The sequence below is a fragment of the Coregonus lavaretus genome, assembly GCF_964263955.1.
Source record: "Coregonus lavaretus genome assembly, chromosome: 2".
Classification (NCBI taxonomy): Eukaryota; Metazoa; Chordata; class Actinopteri; order Salmoniformes; family Salmonidae; genus Coregonus; species Coregonus lavaretus.
The window spans coordinates 62,113,927-62,136,365 of NC_139989.1; the positions used below are offsets into that span (position 1 = coordinate 62,113,927).

Genomic DNA, 22,439 nt, shown 5'->3' on the forward strand with positions numbered 1-22,439 from the left:
AAAGACAATACAACCACAGGTGGACATAATGCATTTACGATCATTGAGGATGACACATAAAAAGTGATACACCTAATAATTTACAGTTTAAATCGATTAATGATTTATAGCCTACATTTTTGCCATTTATTTAATATACTATATATATGCAATACAAATAGTTTATTTTAAGCAATAAATGACTCCCTAAACCGCCTCTACCACTTGAAGAGAAGTGTTGAAGACTATGTACAGTAGGTGGCGGCACCTCTTAAACACCACAGAAGAAGCCGAAAAGCATCAACAGGAAGTTATTTGTAACCATCCTCTATCGAGTTTTCAATCCAAGTAAAACACCGCACTATTCTGATGTAAGATTAGTCTACATGAGACGTTTATTTGTCACAACTTAAATCGAGTTTTGATATTTAAAAAGGCGTGTTCTAGCTTTTATTCATCTGAACGCAGTGAAAAAGAAAGTAACTGAAGCAAACACATTTACTGTCAAGTTTTGTATTTGATTTAACGAAGAAAGAATACAGTAGCTTCGACGATGGATCGGGTAAGTTTGGTTGACTTTTATGAGCAGTATGCTTACTGTGGTGTATAAAATATCTAGGTGTAGTTTTATCATCTTTGATCTTCCACATCCATTCGTTTGATTTGAACAGTTAGACAAAATAAACCATGGTGGTAATTCAGCCAAATAGCCTACTAGCCTATCGCACACAGATTGATGATACAAGCAATGCGCAACCAGCAGGTTAAGTCAGAACCAGGGAGAAATAATTAGCCATAAACAACACCAATGATGTATATATTCCCTGGATTGCTGATGCTATGTATTGGCCATTGAGAGGCTTTGAAGCCCCCCAGTTAACTTCTTTGAGGTATTTTCTGAACACTTTCTCACTTTGTTTCTCCAGATGTCAGTTCGACCACACCGTTTACACACTCATTTGTGGCGCCCAAATAAAAAATTACATTTGAAAATACGTTATTCTTGTTGCTAGGCTACCAGGTAGGGCTTTTATGTGTTTGCGGGTCTTTATGCAGAGGGAATAGATTTTAGTCATTTAGCAGACGCTCTTCTCCAGAGCGACTTAGTTAGTACATTTTTTTTTCTTTCCCCATACTGGCCCCCCGTGGGAATCGAACCCACAACCCTGGCGTTGCAAACGCCATGCTCTACCAACTGAGCTACACGGGGCCTGAATACAACAATGATAGCTAGTGTCAAAGACTGATATGGAGTTAATATTTTCCAATTTCTTATGAACCCTGTGGCTTTTAATAGTCTAGGGTGGATGGAAAAGAGACCCGTATCATAACTCATGCAAATTAGAATATTGACATGGAACAGTGAGAACAAAATACACAGACAACCATAAGCTACCTTCAAACACAAAATGTTTATTATAAACACACGGTAAACGGTTTGGGGAAAAGGGGCTGAGCAGGACCCAAGGAATGAAACAATAAAATAAAAAAAACCTAAACTGATCTTGCCTGCCTCAAGAACCGCTGAGTTTAATGCTAACCATACAGTGGGTGGTCCGCTCAGGTCTAACTAGTGTATTTAGACAAGGTTTTCCTACGGGTAGTGTATGCCCAAGGGCAACTTGCTTAACCCCCCTTTTCCCAGGCACAAACAAACAACACAGGTCCAATATGGACTAGACAGCAAACAAGTGAGTACACCAAAAACAAGACACCACAGTATCCATTCTCACAAAGAAAAATAGTCTCTGTCAGAAAACACAACTGACTGGCTTTTAAAACCAGGGGATTTGATATGGTAATGCAAAACCAGAAACAGGTGGGGCAATACTGAGGAATGTCCACTGATTGGTCCACATCAGCAGACGAACAGATGTCGGACAGGTGGGACACCCCAACGACCACCAATCAGGAAAATTAGGGCTAAAGGAGAGGAAAAACAAATACACATACAGGATACCTATATCCGTAACACAATTATTTATAATGTCCTCAGCTCAAATAAGCATATTAAATGTTCCTTATTTAGCATATCAAGATCCTGATGTGGACCTCAGGCAAGAGAATATGCATTGTATGTGCTGAGAAAATATACTATGTAGGCCTGCTGTCAGTATGTGTCATCATATTGAGAAAGTAAGGTGTCCACATAGGCCTATCTCAGGATATATAATGAGTCAATATCTGGCCAAACCATGTATGATATCTGGAGGGAATCCAAAAATGATTTGTGCATAAGAGAAAAATATGGATTTCATATTTGTCTAATTATTGAGCCTTTGCTGAAAACTTAGAAATGCTTCAGAAATCCTTATTTTCAGCATATCAAGATCCATATATGGACCTCAACCAAGAGAAGCTTCATGTCTTAAATGTTCTGAGAAAACACAGATATGCAATGTACAGTGGGGAAAAAAAGTATTTAGTCAGCCACCAATTGTGCAAGTTCTCCCACTAAAAAGATGAGAGGCCTGTAATTTTCATCATAGGTACACGTCAACTATGACAGACAAATTGAGGAGAAAAAATCCAGAATATCACATTGTAGGATTTTTAATGAATTTATTTGCAAATTATGGTGGAAAATAAGTATTTGGTCACCTACAAACAAGCAAGATTTTTGGCTTTCACAGACCTGTAACTTCTTCTTTAAGAGGCTCCTCTGTCCTCCACTCGTTACCTGTATTAATGGCACCTGTTTGAACTTGTTATCAGTATAAAAGACACCTGTCCACAACCTCAAACAGTCACACTCCAAACTCCAGAAACAAAATTGTAGACCTGCACCAGGCTGGGAAGATTGAATCTGCAATAGGTAAGCAGCTTGGTTTGAAGAAATCAACTGTGGGAGCAATTATTAGGAAATGGAAGACATACAAGACCATTGATAATCTCCCTCGATCTGGGGCTCCACGCAAGATCTCACCCCGTGGGGTCAAATTATCACAAGAACGGTGAGCAAAAATCCCAGAACCACACGGTGGGACCTAGTGAATGACCTGCAGAGAGCTGGGACCAAAGTAACAAAGCCTACCATCAGTAACACACTACGCCGCCAGGGACTCAAATCCTGCAGTGCCAGACGTGTCCCCCTGCTTAAGCCAGTACATGTCCAGGCCCGTCTGAAGTTTGCTAGAGTGCATTTGGATGATCCAGAAGAGGATTGGGAGAATGTCATATGGTCAGATGAAACCAAAATAGAACTTTTTGGTAAAAACTCAACTTGTCGTGTTTGGAGGACAAAGAATGCTGAGTTGCATCCAAAGAACACCATACCTACTGTGAAGCATGGGGGTGGAAACATCATGCTTTGGGGCTGTTTTTCTGCAAAGGGACCAGGACGACTGATCCGTGTAAAGGAAAGAATGAATGGGGCCATGTATCGTGAGATTTTGAGTGAAAACCTCCTTCCATCAGCAAGGGCATTGAAGATGAAACGTGGCTGGGTCTTTCAGCATGACAATGATCCCAAACACACCGCCCGGGCAACGAAGGAGTGGCTTCGTAAGAAGCATTTCAAGGTCCTGGAGTGGCCTAGCCAGTCTCCAGATCTCAACCCCATAGAAAATCTTTGGAGGGAGTTGAAAGTCCGTGTTGCCCAGCGACAGCCCCAAAACATCACTGCTCTAGAGGAGATCTGCATGGAGGAATGGGCCAAAATACCAGCAACAGTGTGTGAAAACCTTGTGAAGACTTACAGAAAACGTTTGACCTGTGTCATTGCCAACAAAGGGTATATAACAAAGTATTGAGAAACTTTTGTTATTGACCAAATACTTATTTTCCACCATAATTTGCAAATAAATTCATAAAAAATCCTACAATGTGATTTTCTGGATTTTTTTTTCTCATTTTGTCTGTCATAGTTGACGTGTACCTATGATGAAAATGACAGGACTCTCTCATCTTTTTAAGTGGGAGAACTTGCACAATTGGTGGCTGACTAAATACTTTTTTCCCCCACTGTATATAGTCAATATTTGTCAACATGAAGAGAGAAAATAGGGTGTCACATATCTCAGGATATTGAATGATTCCATATTCGACCATAGGAAATGTCCATGTTTGATATTCGGAGTAATCCCAATATCATATATGTCTAAAAGACACATCTGGATTCAGAATTTCTGTTAAATTCAAATCTCCCATCATATCCAAGCCATTATGACACCAATGTTGATGAAACTCACAAATTCACTTGATTGGAGATAGAGTGAGGGAAAAAAGTAGAAGTGATCAGTCTATAATTTTAATGGTAGGTTTATTTGAACAGTGAGAGACAGAATAACAACAAAAAAATCCAAAAAAAACACGTCTAAAATGTTATAAATTGATTTGCATTTTAATGAGGGAAATATGTATTTGACCCCTCTGCAAAACATGACTTAGTACTTGGTGGCAAAACCCTTGCTGGCAATCAGAGGTCAGACGTTTCTTGTAGTTGGCCACCAGGTTTGCACACATCTCAGGAGGGATTTTGTCCCACTCCTCTTTGCAGATCTTCTCCAAGTCATTAAGGTTTCGAGGCTGACGTTTGGCAACTCGAACCTTCAGCTCCCTCCACAGATTTTCTATGGGATTAAGGTCTGGAGACTGGCTAGGCCACTCCAGGACCTTAATGTGCTTCTTCTTGAGCCACTCCTTTGTTGCCTTGACTGTGTGTTTTGGGTCATTGTCATGCTGGAATACCCATCCACGACCCATTTTCAATGCCCTGGCTGAGGGAAGGAGGTTCTCACCCAAGATTTGACGGTACATGGCCCCGTCCATCGTCCCTTTGATGCGGTGAAGTTGTCCTGTCCCCTTAGCAGAAAAAAAGAGCTCCATTTTGGTCTCATCTGACCACAACACTTTCACCCAGTTCTCCTCTGAATCATTCAGATGTTCATTGGCAAACTTCAGACGGCCCTGTATATGTGCTTTCTTGAGCAGGGGGACCTTGCGGGAGCTGCAGGATTTCAGTCCTTCACGACATAGTGTGTTACCAATTGTTTTCTTGGTGACTATGGTCCCAGCTGCCTTGAGATCATTGACAAGATCCTCCCGTGTAGTTCTGGGCTGATTCCTCACCGTTCTCATGATCATTGCAACTCCACGAGGTGAGATCTTGCATGGAGCCCCAGGCCGAGGGAGATTGACAGTTATTGTGTGTTTCTTCCATTTGCGAATAATCGCACCAACTGTTGTCACCTTCTCACCAAGCTGCTTGGCGATGGTCTTGTAGCCCATTCCAGCCTTGTGTAGGTCTACAATCTTGTCCCTGACATCCTTGGAGAGCTCTTTGGTCTTGGCCATGGTGGAGAGTTTGGAATCTGATTGATTGCTTCTGTGGACAGGTGTCTTTTATACAGATAACAAGCTGAGATTAGGAGCACTCCCTTTAAGAGTGTGCTCCTAATCTCAGTTCATTACCTGTATAAAAGACACCTGGGAGCCAGAAATCTTTCTGATTGAGAGGGGGTCAAATACTTATTTCCCTCATTAAAATGCAAATCAATTTATAACATTTTTGACATGCGTTTTTCTGGATTTTTGTTGTTGTTATTCTGTCTCTCACTGTTCAAATAAACCTACCATTAAAATTATAGACTGATCTTTTTTTTGTCAGTGGGCAAACTTACAAAATCAGCAGGGATCAAATACTTTTTTCCCTCACTGTACACAACACACTCCCCATCTCTCGTCATGAGCTGTCCAGCCGTTACGGAGTACCATATACCAGATTTCTAACAGGGTCCTTAGCAATTGAGTTTTCAGTGTATTTTCTGTGCCTACCTAGCTCAAATTCTATACGTCAGATTAAAATGAGAATATACAGTCTGCTGGCTGTTGTCCTCTAATAGCTCAAATCAGTTTTGAACTACATATTAAAGTATGTTTAGAATTGACCATGGATAGTCAAAGGTAATTGTCTACAGTTTTCAGAAGGTGAATAGCTAATTGATTGTGACGGTCTTGCATTGTAAAATCTGACTCAATTCACATTAAAAGCTAAGTTAAGGAAAATGGTTGTCATTGAATTAAAGGTCGTATACCTGAAGATCATAACTCAGCCATAGAAACTAAACAAAGCTATCCCCATGTACAATAGTCTTGATTGTGCCTTTTATAGCATGTTTCTAGCCTAAAGCATTGCAGTTATGCTATACATTTATACAAATCAGGGTTTGGGGGAAATTTGCCCGGTCTCCCACCCCAAGCGCCAAATATCCAACACATAGGCTAGTCCACCATCCAGATCAGAGCTGTAAAAACAATCAAGCAAATGGCAGAGTTGTTAGTTTGGCACTGTTGATCTAAACCGATTTGGATAAAAATGTCAAGCAGACAGGAGAAGGAGCATACTGGAATGTATTCTGGATGTATGAAACTGGTGAGTTTGTCCTGATGCTAGCAAGCATGCATTTGCTCACTGCAGTGCACAACATACTGTTTACATGTGCATTTGTTTTCTCAGCTACAGTTTGAGTTGTGTCCAACAGTGAAATATGGCTAGCTCTTACCATAGCTTGGACTATAGAGCTGGCTAGTGTTGCAAAAGCCAATTGCATTGTAAGGTAGCAGCTTGACAATTTGCCCAAAGTTTGGTGTTGGTTTTGAACTGATGTACGTAGCTAGCTAGCTATGTTTTGTGGAAAAATGTAGGATTGGCATTTGGAAGTGAACTAGCTATCGTTAGCTACCTTCTGTGTCGAGGTCAGCTGTTGTTGTCTGGCTCTAGCTACCTAATGGCTTTGTTATTTGTACAACAAACCTTCCATAAACAAATATAGCTATCTACCTTTCTTTGCCCGTTCATTAGCAAGCTAGCGTTCAGCTGACTTGTGTTAGCTAGCTAGCTACAGAGGCTAGCTGCTGGACAAGCAAGCTAATGTTAGCTAATAGCAGCTGTATTGTTGCTGACGCGTTTATATAGAACTCTGAGATACGGCTGAAAATATGTTAACATTGTCAGAAATGCTACAAAAAAGGTAGCTCATCATTGGTTGCTAATGGACAGAAATATGCACGTGAGATATTATCAAATCTGTTGCAGCTACAAACTTAGTCAATCCGACATTTTAAAATCAAATTTGAAAAGTATTTCGACCCCTTCACTTTTTCCACGTTTTGTTATGTTACAGCCTTATTCTAAAATGGATCAAATAAATGTTTTGCCTCATCAATCTACACACAATACCCTATTTTATTTATTTATTTTTTATTTTACCTTTATTTAACTAGGCAAGTCAGTTAAGAACAAATTCTTATTTACAATGACGGCCTACACCGGCCAAACCCGGACGACGCTGGGCCAATTGTGCGCCGCCCTATGGGACTCCCAATCACGGCCGGTTGTGATACAGCCTGGAATTGAACCAGGGGGTCTGTAGTGACGCCTCAAGCACTGAGATGCAGTGCCTTAGACCGCTGCGCCACTCGGGAGCCTATAATGACAAAGCGAAGATATTTAAATAAGTATTCTGACCCTTTACTCAGTACTTTGTCAAAGTACCTTTGGCAGTGATTACATCCTTGAGTCTTCTTGGGTATGACGCTACAAGCTTGGCACACCTGTATTTGGGGAGTTATGCAAGCACACCACCTGTGCCATTAAGGCCCAGACCTTTTGGCAGAGGCCAAATTAAAGGTTACAATAGCACTGCCAATGGCAGACTTGGTTGCTCAAAGAAAATATGGCTTTGCATGTGGAAATGTTGTATAATTTACCTTTAACAGAAAATAACCTTCCAGTGTAAAAATCATGGAAATGTAAAACAAAACAACTATGTTTTAAGTGAGAAGTAGGTATTGGTGTGAAGCCGAAAAACAAAGGATATTCACATGAGCACCACAATCCCTACTCCACCCATGCTCTACCAAGGTTTTCCAGCATACAGATTTGACCTACTACAGTAGCTATGTTGGTCTATTGTATTTAAGGCTGTCCCCTACTAAAAAAATATGGGTCTTCCAAGAGTAGTCTGTTCTTTCGACCAATTAATTGGTTGAAATGTCAAAACGTGTATTTTTCCATATTTACATACACCCTATGTCATTGAATAAAATAAACTATATGCACTGAGCTTGTCTGATGCTTTAAGCACACTGTTCAATTAAATAATTAAGACACACAAATGACTCAAGGGAGTCAGATGACTGGCGCACGTTGGTAATCTCTCTCCTCTCTGCTGCAGGGAACGGGCACCACAGCACATTTCATTCCTTACTTATTTCTCTGGCTGAAAAGTTGTTACCAAAATCCCTCATTTGTTTAGCAAAAACATTCCCTATTCCCTCAGCCTCAACCCTTGCTCTCTTTATGTGAAACAGGTATGCATTGAATGCACGTGACCAGTAGGGCCTGACCTATAGCCTGTCATAATCAGATCAATAAATTGGTTATAAAACTCAGAACACAGTAACACAGCAAAATGGATCCGGAGGACATGAAAAACAGAATCTGAAAACGGGGGAATGTTTACTGGTTGCTCAGGAGGGAAAGGGGAAGTCAGATGTGTGGAAGACATTTGACTTAGTTGTGGAAACTACTGCAGATCCCGAAAAAGCAGCAAGCACGCTGCGTGAGTATTATGTGTTCCAAACAGGTGCTGTTAGATGTATAATTCTTTATCACCATTTGGAGCTGTGTAAACAACACTAAATAAATGATAAGTGTACCAGAGTCTATTCTAAAGAAAAAATATATAAAGCCTTTATTACAGCGAAGACTAAAAACAGTTAGTGAATTGCGGTTTATTTATTGCTTAGGCAAATTATTCAAAGCTCCCTTTTGTTACTTTATTTTAAAACTAAAATGCTTGATTGCTGTAATGATGTCATGTCATAGTATTGTGAGGACCGAGTTACGAGATAATTGGCTTGGTTCCACTGAGTCTGCATTCCTTATGTCAAAGGAGATTAGTGATGTTTATGGTAGTATGATGGATGGATATGGTATACTTGCTTGGGTCAAAGGGTAATAGCAGTAGAGAAAGGGAGTGAATATGATGATTACCAGATGGTCGTGGCGAAGTTTGTAACAGGCTATATAAGAGAGAGTGAATCTTTGTTCGGGAGAGAGAAAGATGAGAGAGGCTGGGCTATGTCCCAATGTCTGTTATAACTAACCCGATACGACTAATAAAACATTTACATGAACTCCTCATCAAAAGTGTCTAAGCACATCCTTACATTCATAATCACTTGATACCTAGAAACTCATCATAACAATTGCATTTCAAAGCATGAATGACTCGTCTGTGTGATGAAATTAACGAATGATTGATTGCGTGTATATTATGTGTGACAAACAGATTTAGATTATTTTACTTTCGGTTTTGTACACCAGCTTCAAACAGCTGAAAATACAATAGTTTGGGTTATGGAAAATATACTTCACAGCGTTTTAGATGCTACAATGATTATCTACACTGTACTTGCTTTTTTGTCACAAACTGAAATTAGACGAACTGTAAAAAATTTAGCAAGCAGGAAATGGTGGAGCAATTTCTGCATAGTGCATCTTTTTAAATTATGTTTTATAGTGTCACAATGTTTTAATGTTACATAATGTTCTATAGTGTTACATAATGTTTTATAGTGTTACATAATGTTTTATAGTTTTACATAATGTTTTATAGTGTTACATAATGTTTTATAGTGTTACATAATATTTTTGTTTGTTTGTTGGTAGGCTTACATGTATTATTATTTTAGTCGCCCACATGGCCCTCACACTAGCTCCACTTCTGCCTTGATACTATGTTATTGAATCCCAAATTGTCTTTCCGTCCTCCCAAAGTGTGCACTTGTTCACTTCCCTTCACTGATTTGAAAGGAAATGACTGGTATAAAACATATGGTGGATACTCCCACTAGCCCATGACTTTTCTGGTAGTTTCGATTTTCACAGGTATGTGGTACATTTTCACAACTCTAAGCACAAAAATAGGTTTCAAAACTCTTAGGCCATTTTCAATTGATTACTTTTGAAAATATTTTCCTGTAATTTGTTAACAATACATTTAACTGTAATTTCATCAAACTGCTAAAAACTGAACTACGAAGGCAAAATTGTATAGTGTCTAGTTTACGTACAGTTTGAAAACTGTATGAATTGACATTAATTTAATTAATGTTGGAAGGTAAAACCAAATAATTTATGGATTTGCCTATAAAACCTACATTATCCTTCTTCAGCCAGTGTGCTTCTATACAGTAGGGCAAAGTGGGTCACTGTGCTACCATTTCAAATGATGGTGTAGTGTACAATGCACTGCTGAAATACTTGGGTGGTAAATTAGTTTATTCCACTCATTATCTGAATATTGTTACACTGTCAGCTGATTTTAGATGATGATGCTGTTACAGTAACAAGTCACATAGAAAAGTGGATTTTGAGCAATGTTGCATGGGGCAGAAATTGCACCAGCCTACACCAATACCTTTTCAGTGTAGGCTTCTGCTACATGCCACAATACCCCTATATCAGATGGTTTCTTCTATTCATGAAGTGTATAAGGATACTGAAACTATAAGACTGAGTTTTTCTCAACATGCTCCAATAGTGGGGTAAAGAGTAGCAGTAGTTCAGGTGTTTAGCTTTTTCCTCACTGGTTATTTGAACAAATCATGATTTAGCAGGTGTTAGCATCTTTCAAAAATCAATCTGAGATTTAGACTAAAGTAATCAAATGTTTGGTCTAATAATATTCTATGTACAATACTTCCTGCGGTCACCAGGACAGAGCTAGCCTGTCCCCCTCCACCCTGCCAGAGTCCCCTGGTCACAACTCTCCCGGTAGCGCCTTACTGCTGGGTCTGAAGAGGGTGTCTGTGTGGCTGGTCGACTGCAGGAAAACACCAGGGCAGAGTGGAACTGTGAGAGACGGACACAAGGAGGGAGATGGAGATTTTATTTCATCAAGTAAGAACAATGGTGTGTGTGGATAAGACTACAATCTGATTCTGCAACTTCTGTTAATTGATTGATAAACAGTAAAACTCTGTGGCCAGTTAATTGTCCATCCACTTTTGTGAATGGAAGGGGGTGTACCTAATAAACTGGATTGATGATAAGGGCGGCAAGTAGTCTAGTGGTTAAGAGCATTGGGCAACAAATTGAAAGGTTGCTGGTTTGGATCTCTTAGCCGACTAGGTGGAAAATCTGTCGATGTGCCCTTGAGCAAGGTACTTAACCCTAACTGCTCCTTTAAGTTGCTCTGGATAAAAGCGTCTGCTAAATAACACATTTTTGAACATTGTTATAGTATTTGTTTATTGACACATATTTCCAAAAATGAGTTATTCAATCTCTTTGTTTCACAGGGGACACCCCAAACCGTCGTTCTCTCAGTGGGAGGGGCTTATCATCTGGGGAGCCTAAACCACTTAATGTTGCTGACAAGACAGAGAAGAGTCTCTCCAGATCAGAACATCTCAAGAAACACCAGCAGAGACGTACAAGGAAGAAACCTCACCACTGGTCCTCTGACTTTGGGAAGAGTTTCAGAAGCCGGAGTGGAATCATTATTCAACAGCGGATTAACAACGGAGAGAAACCTTATTGCTGTGATCAGTGTGGGAAGAGCTTTGCTCGATCAGTAATTCTGACTAGACACAAGCGCATACACACTGGAGAGAAGCCTTATAGCTGTGATCAGTGTGGGAAGAGCTTTGCTCGATCAGAACATCTGACAACACACCAGCGCATACACACAGGAGAGAAGCCTTATAGCTGTTATCATTGTGGGAAGGTCTTTGCTGTAGCTTGCTCCCTGACTATGCACCAGCGCATACACACAGGAGAGAAGCCTTATAGCTGTGATCAGTGTGGGAAGAGCTTTGCTCGGTCAGGCCAGCTGACTTCACACCAGCGCATACACACAGGGGAGAAGCCTTATAGCTGTAGTCAGTGTGGGAAGAGCTTCAGTCAATCAGGGAACCTGAATTCACACCAGCGAACACACACTAGAGAGAAACCTTATAGCTGTGATCAGTGTGGGAAGAGCTTTTCTCGATCAGCACTCCTGAATATACACAAGCGCATACACACAGGAGAGAAGCCTTATAGCTGTGATCAGTGTGGGAAGAGCTTTGCTTGCTCAGGAGAGCTGACTAGACACATGCGAACACACACTGGAGAGAAGCCTTATAGCTGTGATCAGTGTGGGAAGAGCTTTGCTTGCTCAGGAGAGTTGACTAGACACATGCGATCACACACTGGAGAGAAGCCTTATAGCTGTGATCAGTGTGGGAAGAGCTTTTCTCGATCAGCACTCCTGAATATACACAAGCGCATACACACAGGAGAGAAGCCTTATAGCTGTGATCAGTGTGGGAAGAGCTTTGCTTGCTCAGGAGAGCTGACTAGACACATGCGAACACACACTGGAGAGAAGCCTTATAGCTGTGATCAGTGTGGGAAGAGCTTTGCTTGCTCAGGAGAGTTGACTAGACACATGCGATCACACACTGGAGAGAAGCCTTATAGCTGTGATCAGTGTGGGAAGAGCTTTGCTTGCTCAGGAGAGTTGACTAGACACATGCGAACACACACTGGAGAGAAGCCTTATAGCTGTGATCAGTGTGGGAAGAGCTTTGCTTGCTCAGGAGCAGTGGCGGCTCCTGAAAAAATTCTCAGGGGGGGCAATTTTTCTGATGATTTAGGTGACCTACACACATTTTTAAAAAGATATGTCCAGCAACAACATGAAGACAGGGGCAGCATATAAGTCAATACCAGAAGCATTTATTGACTGATCTCAAAAGTGTTGGCTTACAAAATCAAAATAACTTATCACAGTAAAAATAATCAAGGGTGTTCTTTCACATTCCTCAACACTGCATAAACAATATGCATTTCCATAAACAAATGAAATATCAGCTGAAAATACAGCATCTTGGTATTTGTTCAGATTGCAGGATCAACAAGAGCTTTTACCACATTTTTTGCCTCATGGTTGAATTGGAAATATGTGCACCTGAGCATAATTCACAACAAGCAAGCAGGAGCTTTTGATAGAGGCTACTGAAAACATTGATGCAAGTTATTGGTAATAAGACATTTTTATAGACTTCCATATTCTGCCCTCTTGTATAGATTTGTGAAAATGAACAGTGATAGACATTTTGCCTGAAAACAGAATTTGAAAGTAATTTCTAGAAAAGGTAAACACAGCTATTTGTATGGCTTTGTAAAAACGAACAACCATATTCTGGCCAATTGTATAGATTTGTAAATATGAACAACCATATTCTGGCCAATTGTATAGATTTGTAAAAATGAACATGAACAGATTATTTTTTTTTAAACTTTTTTTAAAATGAAAAATAACTATTTTAAACAACATCAACTGTGAACTGATTTGGGCGTGTGTGTGTTAAAGAGACAGACAGGGAGGGACAAAGAGAGAGAGAGGCTACATTACTTGTACTGAAACTGTTCTCTTCTCTGTTTCAATACAGCAAAGCGTTCAATGACTTTCTCATTGAAATCAGGCATGCTGAGGACTAGTTCCCTCTCCATGGAAAGCATGGCCAGTGCATTCAGACGTTCCTGGCCCATTGAATTTCGCAGGAATGTCTTAACTCGTGTCAAAGTTGAGAAACATCTCTCAGCTTCAGCTGTTGTCATGGGAGTAGTTATGAGGATGTTCAACAGAGTCACAGTCTCAGAGAACGTCTCCTGGAGGTTGTAGCTCATGAGAACCTGGTACAGTGCCAGTGCACCACAGCTTCCCTTGAATTCAGGATTCTCATAGATCAGAGATAGTTCTGTCTTGAGCTTTGCCTTGCTCAGCATGGGGTATGCATTCACAGTGGCATTCAGAGCCTCATCAGGAAATGAATGGCAGTACCTTTCAAACATGTCTGCTTGCAGTAAGGTAGCACTCACAAGGTGGCCAGAGAAAGAGAACCTTTCTTTGGTGTGATCCAGGATGGTGTTGCAGACCTCTTCAGACAGCCTCTGCTTCTCCTCTTCTCTCAAAGCTGTTCTGGGTCTTTTGGCTCCTGTTGCTTCTTGCAGCTGCTGTTGAGAGGAGTCCCTGAAGGCAAACAGACCAATGTGTTTGTTGGCTTTGTACAGTACTGTTGTCTATGTGATGCACAGGTATATGCAATGTATCCATGTATAGTACAAATACTTCAGTTCCACTTAAAATGGGCAGGGATGCATAAAGTCTTTAGTGTTTAAGTTAGCCTTTGTGTCTCACATAGCCTGGATGTTCAGCACAGTATACAGTGGTGCTCATAAGCTTATGATCCCATGCTAAAGTTGACTAAAAAGAGGAATAAAAAAGAAAAGAAAATTGGTGTCCTTAAAGGTTGGATTTTCCAACTTTTTTAATTAAGTCATTAAGATCAATTTCCAAAAGATGATTTTTTTATTTTTTTATTCCTCTTTTTAGTCAACTTTAGAATGTGTTCATACACTTATGAGCACCACTGTACAGTACACATAGTATATAAAATAAGCTAGATTACACCACTGGCCATATATAATGAGAATAATGTAATTTCAAACACAAATGCAGTCTCCTTTCATGCATACATTTTCAAATAAAGCTCTGCTTTGAGAAAGATCGAATGATATTGTTTAATCTTACCTTATGGCCTGCACACTGCTTGTGAAGCTGTCGAGGGCACGTTTGATAAAGACAGCATCGATGTCCTTCTTCTGTAGCTTCTGGTACAGAATGTCGACGTGGGGCATGATTTTGTGAAAAAGCCGCAGGAAAAAAATAAAATCTTCATCATGTAGCATCCTCACGTAGCCAGATGCCTCTCTCACGGTGGGCTGGTCAAATGAACCCAATGAACCCGTCCGAATGGCTTCAAAACATTCTATGAGGTCGTCTCGATTCTCGTAGACAGTGTTCACGACTCTGCTTAGTAGAAACCTGTTGAATTATTAAATTTGGTCTGGGAGGTCCTAATTGTTTCGTTGCCAATTTATCTTGATTTGTTCGCCGACAAAAAGGAACTTCTTTCAAAGAGACAATCGAGTTGCACTGAAGGCTAGCCATTTTGACAGTAGTAGTGAATTGATTGATGAGGCTACCCGCTCTTTTCTTAGTTACGTTCATGGTTATGTTACGTATGACGAAAGCGCGTAAGTGCAAGCCCTCAGAAACCCATAGAGATTGTATTGAAAGCTCTGATATTTGAAAAAAATTGATTTTACATTAGAGGCTATGAGAGACTTCTGGGCGATTTTCAACCTGACTGAAATCGCCCCAAAACGGGCGGGGACATTTGAAGCACGACTTTAGCCTGATTGGACATTTAGTGGCAGATCAGACGTCTAGATTAGAACACTGATAACTACTGTTGCCGTGATATAATTGATTAGAAAAAAAAAACTTCCTTTTCCCGTTTGGCAGTGCGTCGCCCATATCGCCCTAATGAACACACCGCCCCTGCTCAGGAGAGTTGACTAGACACATGCGATCACACACTGGAGAGAAGCCTTATAGCTGTGATCAGTGTGGGAAGAGCTTTTCTCGATCAGCACTCCTGAATATACACAAGCGCATACACACAGGAGAGAAGCCTTATAGCTGTGGTCAGTGTGGGAAGAGCTTCAGTCATTCAGGGAGCCTGAATTCACACCAGCGAACACACACTAGAGAGAAACCTTTTAGCTGTGATCAGTGTGGAAAAAGCTTCAATCAGTCAGGCCAACTGACTATACACCTGCGAACACACACAGGAGAGAAGCCTTATAGCTGTGATCAGTGTGGGAAGAGCTTTGCTTGCTCAGGAGAGCTGACTAGACACCTGCGCATACACACTGGAGAGAAGCCTTATAGCTGTGATCAGTGTAGAAAAAGCTTCAATCAGTCAGGCCAACTGACTATACACCTGCGAACACACACAGGAGAGAAGCCTTATAGCTGTGATCAGTGTGGGAAGAGCTTTGCTTGCTCAGGACAGCTGACTAGACACCTGCGAACACACACAGGAGAGAAGCCTTATAGCTGTGATCAGTGTGGGAAGAGCTTTACTCGATCAGTAACTCTGACTATACACCAGCGCATACACACTGGAGAGAAGCCTTATAGCTGTTATCATTGTGGGAAGATCTTTGCTGTAGCTTACTCCCTGACTCAACACCAGCGCATACACACAGGAGAGAAGCCTTATAGCTGTGATCAGTGTGGGAAGATCTTTGCTGTAGCTTACTCCCTGACTCAACACCAGCGCATACACACAGGAGAGAAGCCTTATAGCTGTGATCAGTGTGGAAAAAGCTTCAATCATTCAGGTAAACTGACTAGACACCTGCGAACACACACTGGAGAGAAGCCTTATAGCTGTGGTCAGTGTGGGAGGAGCTTCAGTCAATCAGGGAATCTGAATTCACACCAGCGAACACACACTAGAGAGAAACCTTAGATAGACACACTAGAGAGAAACCTTCCAGATCCCTAAAGAAAGGATCAATAGAAAACATCTAGTGAACAGTCATATCCATCTCCCTTTCTTAAACAGTTGACTTAGTCTGATCTCCATGGTAACCTCTGTGGAGCCTAATATGCAGCTGTAATCTAGGAGCAGGTCTCCCCTGTGTCTATGTAATATCACACATTGTGATCTAAATGGATAAATGTTATCATAGAAAATGTCATAGTGAACCTGTGTGTGTGTTGGGGGATGTTGATAATTGTATCTTCTTTCATATACTCATGATACTATTATTATTAAATGTCATTATGTAGAGTAATGTTTCAACAATAGGTGTATATTCATGTATTCAATTCATCAATAAATTCATCCATTATCTTCTAAACAAGAAGTTATCACTTTAATTTGATATTTTTATAATAATGATCTAAATTGATTAAAATGATCCTAAAACGAATCAATGATACATTGGATAATAGTATCCATGAGGTCAAGGCAAGAACTATGCATACTGTGTCTTGTAACAACGGTTAATGTAATAACTTTTAGATTTGTAATGTAATAAAACCGGTAAATGTAATATCTTGTCAGGTAATATAAAATATTGAATTGTTATAGTAACAACTTTTCCATTTAATGTAATAAGTTACATTATCAGGTGAGTAACACATTTTTGGATGAATAACTAACATAATGACTTCAACCGATCATGTAATAACACCTAAAACAATTTTTTATATTACTTCACTAATGTTAATGCACATACCACACACCACCAATTGCAAACCCACACACACAAACCTATGCACTTCTACTCACACACAAACACACACTCTAATCATCAAATTGTATTGCTTGCATACACATACAATACCAGTCAAAAGTTTGTACACACCTACTCATTCCAGGGTTTTTCTTTATTTTTGATATTTTCTATATTGTAGAATAATAGTGAAGACATCAAAACTATGAAATAACACATGGAATCATGTAGTAACCAAAAAAGTGTTAAACAAATCGAAATATATATTTGAGGTTCTTCAAAGTAGCCAACCTTTGCCTTGATGACAGCTTTGCACATGTGGCATTCTCTCAACCAGCTTCACCTGGAATGCTTTTCCAACAGTCTTGAAGTAGTTCCCACATATGCTGAGCACTTGTTGGCTGCTTTTCCTTCACTCTGCGGTCCAACACATCCCAAACCATCACAATTGGTTTGAGGATGGGTTATTGTGGAGGCCAGGTCATCTGATGCAGCACTCCATCACTCTCCTTCTTGTTCAAATAGCCCTTACACACCCTGGAGGTGTGTTTTGGGTCATTGTCCTGTTGAAAAAGAAATTATAGTTTTGATGTCTTCACTGTTATTCTACAATGTAGAAAATAGTACAAATAAAGAAAAACCCTTGAATGAGCAGGTGTGTCCAAACTTTTGATTGGTACTGTATTTAGCAGATGTTATTGCAGGTGTAGAAATGCATGTGCTCCTAGCTCCAACAGTGCAGTAATATCTAACAATACACAACAATACACACACACATCTAAAATGTACAGTGAGGGGAAAAAAGTATTTGATCCCCTGCTGATTTTGTACGTTTGCCCACTGACAAAGACATGATCAGTCTATAATTTTAATGGTAGGTTTATTTGAACAGTGAGAGACAGAATAACAACAACAAAAATCAAGAAAAACGCATGTCATAATTGTTATGAATTGATTTGCATTGCCCTCTCAATCAGAAAGATTTCTGGCTGACATGATTGGTTGACGGTAAGTGGGGGCGGTACTTCCTGTATAAACACACACTCCCATCCTTGACTACTTCCTATCCAACGAAGCCAACAAGCTATCGGCCAATAGCTTTAACACCACATGTATATAAGATTATGGAACATATGATTACGGAGAGGGTAACTTACTTCCTGGAGAGCAGAGGGCTAGTATTTCCACATCAGAGTGGGTTCAGGAAGGGTACGGGAACTATGGATCCAGTGCTCTGCTTCGAAGCAGAGCTCATGAAGGCTCAGGTGAACAAGGAGACTGTTGTAGCTGTCTTTTTTTTGATGTGGAGAAGGTGACTGATATGATGTGGAAGGAGGGGTTGTTAAATCTAGCTTGATATTATGATGGGTAGGAGGAAGAAAGTACAACTGGATACTCCCAAGTGGCGCAGTGGTCTAAGGCACTGCATCGCAGTGCTAGCTGTGCCACTAGCTCCACGACCGGGAGACTCATGGGGCGGCGCACAATTGGCCCAGCGTCGTCCAGGGTAGGGGAGGGAATGGCCAGCAGGTGATGCCGGCCTGATGTAACTCAGTTGGTAGAGCATGGTGTTTGCAACGCCAGGATTGTGGGTTCGATTCCCATGGGGGGCCAGTATGAAAAATAAAATAATGTATGCACTAACTGTAAGTCGCTCTGGATAAGAGCGTCTGCTAAATGACTAAAATGTAAAATAAAGGATTTCCTGTTTGGAAGGTCTATCCAGGTGAGGGTGGGGAAGTCTTTATCAGGCAGCTACTTGGTGGATAACGGTACACCACAGGGGTGCGTGATTAGTCCTCTGTTGTTCTCAATCATGTACAGCCGGCAGGTCGTTATTTGCATGGAAGAGGGGAAGAAATGTGCCATACATAGTCAGGAAGGTACATGAAGCAATTGATGAGGTAGAGCAGTGGGCATTAATGTGGGGATTCAGGTTCTCTGTAGAGAACTTAAACAGTGTTCTTTACCAGGAGGAAGGTGGGAGATGAGGTATGCTTGAGGTCATATGGGAGAAACCTGGAGAGGGTGGGGGCCTTCAGGTTCCTTGGGGTATACTTTGACACTAGACTGACCTGGGCAGAACACATTGAGAGAGTGGTGGGAAAGTGTAAGAAGGTGCTAAATCTGTTGGGCTGTCTGATGGGGAAGGAGTGGGGGGCTGGGCATTCCTCATTGAAGACCATGTACAGTTGAAGTTGGAAGTTTACATACACCTTAGCCAAATATATTTAAACTAAGTTTTTCACAATTCCTGACATTTAATCCTAGTTAAAAGTCCCTGTCTTGGTCAGTTAGGATCACCACTTTATTTTATGAATGTGAAATGTTAGAATAATAGTAGAGAAAATGATTAATTTTCTGCTTTTATTTCTTTCATCACATTCCCAGTGGGTCAGAAGTTTACATACACTCAGATAGTATTAGGTACCAATTCCTTTAAATTGTTTAACTTGGGTCAAACGTTTTGGGAAGCCTTCCACAAGCTTCCCACAATAAGTCGTGTGAATTTTGGCCCATTCCTCCTGACAGAGCTGGTGTAACTGAGTCAGGTTTGTAGGCCTCCTTGCACGCACAGGCTTTTTCAGATCTGCCCACAAATGTTCTATAGGATTGAGGTCAGGGCTTTGTGATGGCCACTCCAATACCTTGACTTTATTGTCCTTAAGCCATTTGGCCACAACTTTAGAAGTATGCTTGGGGTCATTGTCCATTTTGGAAGACCCATTTGCGACCAAGCTTTAACTACCTGACTGATGTCTTGAGATGTTGCTTCAATATATCCACATAATTTTCCTTCCTCATGATGCCATCTATTTTGTGAAGTGCACTAGTCCCTCCTGCAGCAAAGCACCCCTACAGCATGATGCTGCCACCCCCGTGCTTCACGGTTGGGATGGTGTTCTTCGGCTTGCAAGCATCCCCTTTTTTCCTCCAAACATAACGATGGTCATTATGGCCAAACAGTTCTATTTTTGTTTCATCAGACCAGAGGACATTTCTCCAAAAAGTACGATCTTTGTCCCCATGTGCAGTTGCAAACCATAGTCTGGCTTTTTTATGGCGGTTTTGGAGCAGTGACTTCTTCCTTGCTGAGCGGCCTTTCAGGTTATGTAGATTTAGGACTTGTTTTACTGTGGATATAGATACCTTTGTACCTGTTTCCTCCAGCATCTTCACAAGGTCCTTTGCTGTTGTTCTGGGATTGAGTACGTTCATCTCTAGGAGAGAGAGCGCGTCTCCTTCCTGAGCGGTATGATGGCTGCGTGGTCCCATGGTGTTTATACTTGCATACTATGGTTTGTACAGATGAACGTGGTACCTTCAGGAGTTTTGAAATTGCTCCCAAGGATGAACCAGACTTGTGGAGGTCTACAATTTTTATCTGAGGCCTTGGCTGATTTCTTTTGATTTTCCCATGATGTCAAGCAAAGAGGCACTGAGTTTGAAGGTAGGCCTTGAAATACATCCACAGGCACACCTCCAATTGACTCAAATTATGTCAATTAGCCTATCAGAAACTTCTAAAGCCATGACATCCTTTTCTGGAATATTCCAAGCTGATTAAAGGCACGTTTTACAGATCATCTGGCTGTATATACGGCGGAGCTGATGGCCATACTGTTGGCCTTGCAGTGGGTGAAGGAAGTCAAACAAGACAGAGTAGTTATTTGCTCTGATTCATGTGCAGTGTTAATGAGTCTCCAGTCCTTTAGCTCAAGTAGCAGACAATACCTGCTTTATGAGGTGCTACAAACCCATGGCAGGATTAAACCGATGGGTTTACAGATAAGATTTACTTGGGTCCCAGCCCATGTGAGGGTGCAGGGGAACAAGGCAGTAGATGGATAGGCTAAAAAGGCACTCAGTAGTGGGGATGTTGAAGTTTCAATGAGCAAGGCATAGGCAAAAAGACTGATATATACAGTGATGGTGCAGAGATGGCAGGAGCAGTGGAATAGAGATAATAAGGGAAGGCATTTATTTCAAGTACAGAGGGGAGGGAAGGATGGCAGGAAGGGACAGAAGAGAGGAGGCTATTTTTACAAGATTAAGGGTGGGCCACAGCCAGTTGAATAAGACATTAAATGTCATAGGAAAGCATCCAACAGGAAAGTGTGATTATTGTCAGGAAACAGAGACCGTGGAGCATGTATTTCTACAGTGTAGGCAGTATCAGAGGGAAGAGAGAGGATGAGATCTAGTATGAGGGAGAAGGGGATACAGGAAATTAGTTTAAAGAGTATATTGAGTAGAACATCATTAGATATAGTCTCAAATATTTTGTTATCTTTTTTAAGAGTAACAGGGCTGGCAGGTAGGATTTAGTTTCTCCCTGTCTCTGGCCCACACTCCAGTACAGTAGGTGGTGGTAATGCACCATAACGTTGGATGCCAACCGCCGATAAACCCCACTGAAGAAGAAGTAGACTACTTACATTTTTACATTTTGCATTTGAGTCGTTTACCAGACGCTCTTATCCAGAGCGACTTACAGTTAGTGAGTGCATACATTATTATTATTTTTTTTTTTTCATAATTCCTTCCAGCAGTGTGTAGCAGGTATATTCCTAGATGTGAGAAGTGTGTGGGAGGATCTGAGACAAAGGAATGTGTAGTATTGATGGAAAAGGTTGTGTGTGTAAACTGTAGGGGTACTCATGGTGCTGGAGATCCGACGTGTCCGGTGAGAGAAAGACAGGTTGAGGTTGCCAGGGTCAGAGTAGTGCAGAAGGTGTCATATGCTGAGGCAGTGAAGAGAGTATTAGAGGAAGATGGCTCCAGGGTGAGGGATCCTGAGAGGATCCCTGTGATTAGGCCGAGGTCAACAGAGAGTGATAAGAATAACATGCCATGGTTGTCAACTGACCAGCAGGAATAGAACGTAAATCACAGTGGATAAATGTTGTGGTGGCAGCTGCAGAGAAGTACTTGGGTGTACAATATTTTACTGCAGAGTTACAAGGTGTTTTGAATGATAATATCCAGTCCTCTCGGGCTGCTGGCCTGGTGTAGGATCAGAGGGCCAAAGTAGTGGAATAATTGAGGTTTTAATGGGTGAAGGGTTAGTTGGTTTTTCACAAAGTGTAATGAATTAATACTACAGAATAGTAGGCTTACACACAGCCAATTCACTAGGTGGTGCATTGCAGCTAAAACAATTGTTTGCGGATAGCCATAATACCAAAGAAGAAAAGCCCACTTCCTTCAGTCTGCTCTGTTCGGTGAAGCTGAATAAATCATACATCGGGGTTTACTGCTTCGCTGCACGAATAGTGCTGCTGTAATCAGTCTGGTATTTTAT

The 22,439-nt window shown here is 41.0% G+C and overlaps 1 protein-coding gene across 1 annotated transcript; it reads left to right on the forward strand.

Annotated features, from left to right (window-relative positions):
- Positions 1 to 341: 341 nt before the first annotated feature.
- Positions 342 to 21,825, forward strand: LOC311140032 (uncharacterized protein; the record flags this gene model as incomplete). Its single annotated transcript, XM_084175002.1, has 4 exons — positions 342 to 541; positions 10,705 to 10,888; positions 11,290 to 12,465; positions 21,788 to 21,825. The coding sequence occupies exons 1-4, from the start codon at positions 533 to 535 to the stop codon at positions 21,823 to 21,825; spliced, it is 1,407 nt and encodes a 468-aa protein (XP_084031128.1). The 5' UTR covers positions 342 to 532.
- Between the last annotated feature and the right edge of the window lie 614 nt (positions 21,826 to 22,439).